Source organism: Enhydra lutris, unplaced genomic scaffold (assembly GCF_002288905.1).
Source record: "Enhydra lutris kenyoni isolate GAN:26980312 unplaced genomic scaffold, ASM228890v2 scaffoldscaffold81, whole genome shotgun sequence".
In the NCBI taxonomy this organism is placed as follows: domain Eukaryota; kingdom Metazoa; phylum Chordata; class Mammalia; order Carnivora; family Mustelidae; genus Enhydra; species Enhydra lutris.
In genome coordinates this window covers 4,004,563-4,015,486 of record NW_019154165.1, presented here as the reverse complement: position 1 = coordinate 4,015,486, position 10,924 = coordinate 4,004,563, and the positions used below count along the sequence as shown (strand labels likewise).

The following is a 10,924-nucleotide window of genomic DNA, read 5'->3' as shown; positions in this document are numbered from 1 at the left end:
ACCTGGCGATTCACAGACCTGTACCCCTGGGGATAAAAATATATTATATGTTTATAAAAAATATAAATAAATAAATAAATAAATAAAGGTGCCAGTTCCAGCTTTTTTCACTTTTTTGAATAGATTATCTTATATATATGAACCCTCCTCATCCCTAAAGAGTCAAGAGTCGTAGCCCAAACTACTCAGCTATAAAAAATGTCTCATATATTTGGAGAAAATGTACCTTGGTGAAGCCTATTTGCTCCTTCCGAAAATTTTCCAGGGGTTTAATCAGCAAATCACTAGCATTGTGTACCTAGAAAGAAGAAAACACATAAAACAACTTTCAGTTTAGAAAGGATCAGATTCAAGTTTCCTTGTTACTAAGGCATTAGCATGTAATACATCAACCTGCAAGATGCAAACCAATTGGCGTTTTTTTTCATTGTTGTTACTGTCTTTTTTCCCATATTGGTCTCTTAAAATCAAATGTTTTTTGAGAGGAAATGAGAGAAGCAACACTGGGGGCATTTCTCTGTAACTTACTAGTAGTCTGATCATTGATAAATATCTATAGCCATGTCCAGAAACAGATACAGGGGGCCTGAAGTATATGTGGAAAAGAGAAAGAGAATGGAAAATGTATGAAAATACCAATTGCACCAAGTGCAAACCATTTCACGGGAGGTAAATGAGTTAGCAATAATAGCATCAGGATAAATCTCAGGATAAATTGTTTCTGGTCCTGCCAGGGTATGTCATAAAATTAGAACATTTTCTTCAGAACTTAAGAGTATCTTATAGCATCACAGAGAGCACTGGATCAGTCCTTCAAACTACATATATTTGCTCCAAAGCTGATAAAAACAGCCTGTCCAAGAATGAAAAATATTGACATTAATATGGTTCTAAAGATATAAAAACACCATTTGCAAACCATATCCCTTGCTCAGCAGGCAAGCAGAGATATACAAAGCTTTGTGTTCATATAAACCTCTTCAAAGATTGTATCTGTCCAAGGCAACAATATACAAATCAGCTGTATATTAATGGAGGATCTAAGAGAATACGTCTAAAGGGCTGGATTTTAGGACCCATTCCATTAATTTTGATATAAGATAGGGAAATGAGGTACTGCCTTTCTTGTCAAATGAGACATAAAGTGTCAGTAAGACAAGATATAGCTTCATTAAAAAAAGTAGAACAAAAGAGTAGAAAGCCAGTTTTGACCAGTCCTATATTCTCCAGATTAAGAAGCAGTTTTTAAACTACTACCAAAATGCATGGCAAGTTGGGGCATTAGTACATATTTTTAATCTGTGTCCTGCAGGTACTTTGGGTCTCCTGTTTTTTGTCCGGGAATGAACAGAGTTCAACCAAATGGCCAAACTCTCACCTAATCAAAGCTCTACCAGAACCCCTAGTACCAAAAATAAGGATAGCAGTGATTCTCCTTGATCAAAACTAAGAGTTATTCTATTAAAAGTACTAACCCAATTGAGGAAGGCATGTGATGGGGTGAGCATTGGGTATTATACACAACTAATGAATCACTGAACATGACATCAGAAACTAATGATGTACTGTATGTTGGCTAACAGAATTTAAATTTTAAAGTACTCTTTAAATTTTAAAGTACTCCATCTCTCTCACCCAACACAATCTACAGTTCTATGGACTGTGAGTTACATGATATCAACTTTGTGTATGTACTTGGAAACAAATTATGTCACTAGTGTCATAGATCCAGTACAGAAAGTCATTTTTCTTCTCTCCTTTTGTAAAAGCTTTAAAACATGGCCACAGAGTTTGTGACACTTCCCCTATTGAGAGGTGAGGTCTCTGTCCCCTCCACCTTTAATATGAATGGGTTTATTACTTCTTTGAACCAATGGAGTATAGCAGAAGTGACACTATGTGACTTCTCAGACTAAGTCATAAAAGGCCAACAACTTCCACCTGATTCTCTTGTAACACTTGCTCTGGGGAGCCCTGAATCACTCTATAAGAAGTTAGACTCCCCTGAGACTACTAACCTAGAGAGGCCATATATACACTTGCTAGTCAAAAGTCCAGCTGAGCCCAGCCTTCCAGCCATTCCACTGAGATGCCTGATAGGTGAGCAAAGCTGCTTTGGTCTCTCCACTTCAACCAGCCTCCCAGGTGTATGCTACCACATGAAGCAGAAGAATTGCCCAGCTATCCCCTGCCTGAATTCCTGACCCACAACATAATGAGATGAAATTAAATGGTTTGTTTAAGCCACTATATTTTGGAATACGTTGTTATGCAGCAACAGATACTTAGAAAAACATTTTCCACTTTCACAAAGGTGACACAAAAAGTGATTACCTGGGACACACTGAGGAAGTTTAGCTTTGACTACGAAGTAAACATACCATTTCTAAGGAGAATAGTATGTCTCAAACTTCCATATGGACTTTCAGCTGAGCCCTTGCATACACAGGCAACCCAAGGATGGCACAGTTGCCAGTTTTTATGTTTCAAAGAGAATTTTCTTCTATAAGCAGGTGTGCCAGCCACTGCTTACGAGGGGTCCATAAAGCCACTGCTTTTTGAATGTTTGGCCCTGTCTCTGTCTAGAAAACTAGTACATGATTCACTGAAATTGGAGACCATAGTACTCCTTTGATCACATTGATTATAATATTGCTCCCAGTCTCCCACAACTCAAATAGATACTCTGAGCATTTACTCTCTTTGACACTCATTGGTTATTATAATACTTTATACCAGAACACAGAGCTAGAGATATAGGAAAAGATCACACTGAAGCTTGGCTTGTTTTTGTTTTTGTTTTTTCATTTTATTTTATCCTTAAATCCCTTAGAAGTCTAGCAACTATTCAAAAAAGCACTTTTAATTAAACATGATATTTATTCCCCTTTCTGATCACTGAATCCATTCCCTAAACTCTCTAGCAGAAAAGCTCCTACCTGCTATCTCAGGGTAGAACCCCCAGCATGATAAGCGACACTCTAAACATATTAGGAAGTTTAGTTAATCAGGTTCCTATTGAATGAATCCAGTTAACACTAGATAGGCATTTAGCAGATTAGAGATGGTACTCAATCCAGCAGGTTAGGACTGTTCACAAATCTTTGATGGTTAACTAATTACCAAAAGGAGTCTTTGAGGATATACTGCTTGAAACAGTATAGTTCTCTTTAGGTCATTCTCTGCAGTCCTCAAAGACAGAACTTGCACATTGCCAAAAAGATTCCCTTCAGAGTCAGAAAGGCAAGCCAAAAGTTAATCAAACAGGAAGTCTGTTACCCAGACTTTCCAAGGCCAACTTCTGAGATGATACAATATCCCTAGGGTACTATTTAAGAACATCACAGTTGGAATGCTCCCCCTCAATTCTTTCCTCCATAAGTGCTTCCACAATTTAAGTTCATTTACAAGAATGACTAGACATTTGCAATTATTACAGGCTAGAGCTGTGAACTTCCTTCCTGTTCTAAAGCTTCTTTTGGTCTCTTCTTATAGAAAGGATAAAAAGCTGTTTAACACCTCCCAGATTATCCATGTTGGGATAAGGAGTATTTTTACCACAGTTCTAGAAAAAGGGAGAGGTGAAGTCAAGCAATGAATTCCTGGCATGTTGTGAAAGGCCCTCATTGAGCCTAACCTTTATGGCATTCCTAGAATTAAATGGGAAATGGAGAGCCAACACTCAATACATGATTGAAGAGTTGTGGGGACAAAAAGGCACGATATAATGAATGACAGAAGAAAATGAGTCAATCCTGTGGAAAAGAGCCAGCAAGAAGGGTGAGAAAAACAATATCTTAAAAGATGAGTCCTACTTTAATATTTTAGAGCTTTGTAACTGGATAAATAAAAGAGATCAAGAAACAACGAGAGCTGAAGAGAAGTACAGTTAAGATTTCTAGTGGTATATGAATGAAATGTAGTTGAATGCCTTTGAGATCAACATTGGCAGTAGTCCACAAACTCTTCAGGCAGAAGAAAACATTTAGTAGAGTATAAATTAGCTACAGAGACCATCTACCAGACTCCAGAGAAACTACCCATATTGGTCTCTCATTAATATCCTTAGAAGCAAGTCTCTTAATCTAAGAAAATTCCCAAGTCAAATTTCCATAAGCAGAATCTTGGGAGTAACAAAAGTAAACTACAAACAACACTCACTGAGTAAGTGTTTTTTGCTATTCATAGAACACTTTCATATTCATTATATCATTTGGAGTTCTTATAACAACCTTGGGAGGTGGGGATTATTTTCCTCATTATACATATGGAAAAAGAGAGACAATGAAATACCGTAATTAATTTGAAATTAACAATTAGTGGCACTGCCATTGTAGCACCCAAGTCTCTACTTCCCCTACCTTCAAGTCCTGCCTTCAATCCCACTTCTCTAGGAGCCTAGTTGATATGATAGCGGTATTCTTGGAAGCCAGTATCACACTGTTGAAAAGGATGAGTAATGACAGATGAAAGAACTCTGGCTATTGAATAAATAGGATTAACAAAACTGAACTGCCCATAGGAAGTCATCCTATTAAGAAATGGAAGATAGAATTCTCATCGCCCTCTACAAAGTTCCATCATTACCCTCACAACCCTAATAAAAATAAATATTGACCAACTTAGATTAACTTCTACATATTAGTCCAAACAGGTCTGGGGTGGGGCCAAAGACCTGCATTTCTAACAATTTCCCAGGTGACACTGGTGCTGCTTGTCTAGGGACCACACAAAAAGATTATTTTTTTAAGCTGATAAAATAGAATTCACAAAAAATGAAATACTTAGGAATATATCTAACAAAATATGTACAAGATCTATGTAAGGAAACTACAAAACTGGTGAAAGAAGTCAAAGAAGGGTTAAATAAATGGAGCGATAACCCATGTTCATAAATATGAAGACAATATTCTTAGGATGTCAGCTTATCCCAACTTGTTCTATAGATTGAATATAATCCTGATAAAAATCCCAGCAATTTATTTTGTGGGTACTGACAAACTGATTCTGAAGTTTATACATAACATTAAGTCTTACTACAAAGCTACAGTAATCAAAACAGAAGAAAGGGATTATGTGAAATCTCTCTATACTTTCCAATCAGTGTTTCTGTAAAACTAAAAGTGCTCTAAAAAATGTCTATTATTTTAAGAAATAGAATTTAAATATAAGGAAAAGCCTTCACACAGATTTAAATAAAACAATTATATGTCAAATATAAATAAAGCTTTCTATAAGCAGAGAAACAGATAAATAAATGAATAATTTAAAGAATTAAGGGCCACAATTTCTTTCTACATGTTCAATAGCTCGGTTTAATGTTCTTCAAACCCCTTCTCCCTGATATGAACAGGAATGGAATTTCCACATTAATTTTTCTCTACATAATGCTAAACTCCCAGGGTAAATCTTGAAATAGAATAATCAGATCTATTTCCTAAATATCTTTATTGTTCTAAACAGCCATGAGACAGAAACTGAAACAACAGACTATTAATCCAATGAATGAGGACAGAAAAATCTCCAATATCAGCCAAGACATCAGTTCAAGATCCAGTGTTAGAGACCTACCATCATCATCCTCTCATTTTCTACTTCGTTGAGCAATTCGGCAAATTCCTTGAAGGATTCAGCTAGGACAGAATAAAAATAAACCAAATTAATCAGAGTACTTGGTAGGGAAGTGGGCAGAGATCAGTGCTGCAAGGTGGACACTAGGGGAAGGCATCAAACCTAAGGCCAATAGGAGAATGTGTTCAATGCCTGTTGAATGTTTCTTTTCTTTTCTTTATCCTTCCTTCCTTCTATTTTTAATTTTTTGAGGGACCTCCATTCTATTTTCCACAGTAGCTGCACCAATTTACATTTCCACCAACAGTGTACTGCTCCTTTTTCTCCACATCCTCACCAGCATTTGTCATCTCTTTCTTTTTCATGAAAGCCATTCTAACTGAGGGACATTGTGATTTTAATTGCATTTCCCTTACGTTTAGTGATGTTAATCAAGTTTCATGTACCTCGTGTCTATTTCAATATCTTCTTTGGAAAAATATCAATTCAAATCTTTTGCCCATTTTTATTTGTTTTTTTTTTGTTTGTTTTGCTATTGAGTTGTCAGAGTTGTTTATATTGAGTTTGTCAGAGTTGGCTATTAACCCCTTACCAGATACATGATTTGTAAATATTTTCTCCCATTCCTTAGGTTTCCTTTTCATTTTGTTGATTTTTTTCTTTGGCTGTGCACAAGAATTTTAGTTTGATGTAATCCCTCTTGTTAATTTTTTTTTTATGTTGTTGCTTTTCCTTTGGTGTTATATCGAAAAAACTGTTAAGACCCTATCAAGAAGATTTTTCCCCATGTTTTCTTCTAGGAATTTTATGGTTTCAGGTCTTACATTTAAGTCTAATCCATTTCAAGTTAACTTTTGTGAACAGTGTAAGATTAGGATCTACTATCATTCTTTCACATGTGAATATCTAGCTTTCTCAGCACTAGACTGTCTTATCCCATTATATATATCTAAGATACATAGATATACAGATAAAATATTAATACACACACATGCCATATCTTCTTTACCCATTCATCTATCAATGGACACTTGGGCTGCTTCCACAATTGGGCTATGGAAAATAATGCTGCTATAAACACAGAGGTGCATATAACCCTTTGAATTAATGTTTTCATATTTTAGGGGTAGATATCCAGTAGCACAATTACTGGATTGTAGGGTAGTTCTATTTTTAATTTGGGGGGGAACCCCCATATTGTTTTCTACAGTGGTTGTACCAATCTGCATTCCCACCAATAGTGCAAAAGGTTTCCTCTTTCTCCATACCTTCATAAACAATTTTTTCTTGTATTTTTTATTTTAGCCATTCTGACAGGAGTGAAGTGATATTTCATTTTAGTTTTGATTTGCATTTTTATGATAATGAGTGATGTTGAGCAACTTTTCATGTGTTTGTTGGCCATATTTATGTCTTCTTTGGGAAAATGTCTGTTCATGTCTTCTGCCCATTTTTTATTGGATTATTTGTTCTTTGGGCATTGAGTTGTAGTAGTTTTTATATATTTTGGATATTAACCATTTATTGGCTATCCCATTTACAAATATCCTCTCACATTTGGTGGGTTGCCTTTTAGTTTTGTTGATTATTTCCTTCTTTGTGCAGAAACTTATTTTAGTGTAGTCCTGATAGTTTATTTTTGCTTTTATTTACCTTGCCTCGGGGCACATATCTAGAAAAATGTTGCTACAGCTGATGCAGAGACATTGCTGTCTGTGCTCTCTTTAATGGTTTTTATGGTTTCAGGTCTTACATTTAGGTCTTTAATCCAATTTGAGTTTGTTTATTGTATATGGTGAAAGAAAGTAGTCCATTTTCATTCTTTTGCATGTTGCTGTCCAGTTTTCCCAAACACAATTTGTTGAAGACAGTCTTTTTTATTGTACATTCTTTCCTCTTTTGTCAAAGATTAACTGACCATATAATAATGGGTTAATTTCTGGGTTTTCTGTTCTGTTCCATTGACCTATGTTTCTATTTTTATGCCAATATCATACTGTGTTGATTACTAAAGCTTTGTAATATAAATTGAAATCTGAAATTTCAATATCTCCAGTTTTGTTTTCTTTTTCAAGATTGCTTTTTGTGATTCCATATAAATTTTAAGATTGTTTGTTCTAGCTCTGTGAAAAATGCTGTTGGTATTTTGATAAGGATTGCATTAAATCTGTAGATTGCTTTGTGTAGTATAGACATTTTAACAATATTTGTTCTTCAAACCCATCAACATGAAATGGTCTTCCATTTATTTACATTATCTTCAATTTCTTTCATCCGTGTTTTATAGTTTTCATAGCATAGGTCTTTCACCTCCTTGGTTAAGTTTATTCTTTGATGTTGTATTGTTTATGGTGCAACTGTGAATGGGATCGATTCCCTCATTTCTCTTTCTGCTGTTTCATTATTAATGTACAGGAATGCAACAGATTTCTGTACATTTATTTTACATTCTGCAGCTTTACTGAATTCATTTATCAGTTTTAGTAGTTTTTTGGTGGAGTCTTTAGTGTCTTCTATATAGAGTATCATGTCATCTGAAAATAGTGACATTTTTACTTCTTCCTTACCAATTTGGATGTCTTTTATTTCTTTAGATTGTCTAATTGGTGTGGCTAAGACTTCAATACCACATTGAATAAAAGTGGTGAGTGATCATCCTTGTCTTCTTCCTGACCTTAAGGGGAAAGTTCTCAGTTTTTCAACAGGTATGATATTGGCTGTACAGTTTTCATATAAGGCCTTTATTATGTTGAGGTATGTTCCCTCTACACCTGTCTTGCAAAGGGATTTTATAATGAATGGATATTGTACTCTGTCAAATGCTTTTTCTATATCTATTGAAATGATATAGAAATGATATCCTTTCTCCTATTGATGTGATGTATCCATTGATTGTTTTACAAATATTGAACCACCTTGAATCCCACAAATAAATCCCACTTAATCATGGTGTATGATTTTTTAATATATTGTTTGATTTGGTTTGCTAACATTTTGTTAAGGATTTTTGCATCTATATTCATGAGAGATATTGGCCTATAATACTCTTTTTTGTGGTATCTTTATCTGGTTTTGGTATCAGGGTGATACTGGCCTCACAGAATAAAGTTTTCCTTCCTCTTGCATTTTTTGGAATAGTTTGAGAAAAACAGGCTTTAGCTCTTCTTTAAATATTAGATAGAATTCACCTATGAATTCTGATCCTGGCCTTTTGTTTTTGAGAGTTGTCAAATGGTTTTTCTGCATCAATTGAAATGATCATTGATTTTTACCTTTCATTCTATTAATGTAATATATAAAATTTATTGATCTGCATTTGTTGAACCATCTTTGCACCCCAGGGATAAATCCTACTTGATCCTGATATATGCTTCTTCCAATGTGCTTCTGAATTCTGCTTTCTAATGTTTTAGTGAGAATTTTTACATCTGTATTCATCAGGAATATTGGCCTGTGGTTTTCCATGAGTTCTTTCATAGCTAGTATTTAATTTAATCTTCACAGACATCATCACCACAGACATCCTTAGGAGTAGCTAGGGTTTCACTCATTTCATAGACAAGCAAAATGATTAGGTGAGGGGCAATGGGTTTGCTGTATTAAAAAAAAAAAAGGAGAGCTAAAATCTTGAGACCTGAGTTTGAATCTCTGCTCTGCTACTTAACAACCTAGAAAAATTTCTCAATTTAACCCTTCCATGCCTCAACTTCTCCATCTGTAAAATGAAGCTATTAGTAATTGTTACATCAGAGACATTATGGAGATATAATTGAATAATGAGTTGCCAACAGATTTTATAAAGGTTGAGTGTTTTTTCTTGTTTTTAGAAGCACTATGGCTGATTAAAAAGCACATTCAACATACTAGCTATGACCTTTGACAAGTTACTCAAATTCTCTGAGACCAACTTTACTTGCCTAGAAATAGTAATTCCTCACAGGGTTATTTGATGATGAAACAAGATAACATCAAGTACAGGTCCCAGAACACATGATAGTGATTCAATAAATGTTAGTTCTGTTCCTTCTTTGATTTAAGGTCGTGATACTTGACACTGGCTAAATATTAGAATCATCTGGGAAGCATAGATACCATTGCCACTGCCCCCCACATTGAGATCATTTAAGCCCAGATTCACTTGCTAAATGTCATATAGCTTGACTGATACAATTGCAGTGGTGAACACTCAGAAGCTGAGTCAGAAAATAAAGCTTAATTACCCAAGAGTATATTCTTATATTGAAATAACACAAAAATGAATGAACAGGACAAAATAATGATAATAAAACTATGTTGTGTTGTACAGAGAGCAGTAAGACCCAGGTACTCTTTTGTTTCTTTTTTGTGTTGTTGTTATTATTGTATTTAACTACCAGTCTTCTGACCTAATTTTATCAGAATTTGGTCATTAGCTCCAAAAACAAAAACAACAAGGTAAACATCTTGTTCTCTAGTAACAGAATGAACTCAGATGGTCTTATCCAACTCTTCATGCAATGCTTCAAACCTTGAGGAACTATCCAGTCTATGCTAACACTCTTCCAGTGAGAGTAGTGATGACCAACTTGTCTTATCATGCCAAGGACCGTCACCGTTATTAAACTGGAAGCCCCTTATTCTAGGAAATCCCCAAGCCCTAGTTTGCCCAGTACTGTAAGTCACCTAAATGACAGGGCTCACTTTCTCCTAAGGCAGGCCATTCCTTGCTTTCAGGATGTCTTTATTCAAATCTCTTTCCTTAATATTAAGATAAATTCCAACTCCCTGCATTCTAATTTTGTTTTTCCTCGGGTTCCTGAAGAGTTTTTGTGGGATTATAGATAAGAAGGGCATGTGACATGATAGAAACATCTATTATTAGGGTGATAGATATGGAGGATTCTAGTTTAGGGGACAGCTTAGTGAAATAAAAAAAAAGCATGACTTAGAGAGAGAACTAGACTTACAGCCACATTTTATCATCTTCTTGCTGTACAACTTTTGATAAGTAACTTAACTGAGTTTCAGTTGCCTCACTTGTCAAAGAGGCATAATATATCTATCTGAGAGTGTCGTTATAAAAACTAAATCAGAAGGTAAATCCAAAGTGCCAACACACAGTAGGCAATAAACCTAATCCCTTCTCCCCACTCCCAACTTTCTACTCTTCCACTGCCAGTTCTGCCACCTACTGGCAAGGTGAGTGGACAAGTAACTTCTTCTTGGACTTCATGGTCTTCACATATAAAAAGGAAGATGAGTTAAATTGTCTTTAGTGTCCCTTCAAATTCTGGTAACTATTATTTTAAAGTTCACAACTTCTCACCAGAAACAGGAAGCATATTCTCAAATGGTATCTGAATTAAAGAAAACA

The 10,924-nt window shown here is 35.2% G+C and overlaps 1 protein-coding gene across 1 annotated transcript in view; it reads right to left on the bottom strand.

The window, feature by feature from the left end:
• The window catches only part of LOC111161014 (oligophrenin 1), a 540,219-nt gene that overhangs the window by 341,736 nt on the left and 187,559 nt on the right, over window positions 1–10,924 (bottom strand). The window contains exons 4-5 of the mRNA XM_022524453.1: window positions 5,572–5,633; window positions 227–298 (exon numbers count right to left, since the gene is read on the bottom strand). Coding sequence (XP_022380161.1) covers window positions 227–298; window positions 5,572–5,633 — 134 coding nt within the window. The remainder of the gene's footprint in view (window positions 1–226; window positions 299–5,571; window positions 5,634–10,924) is intronic.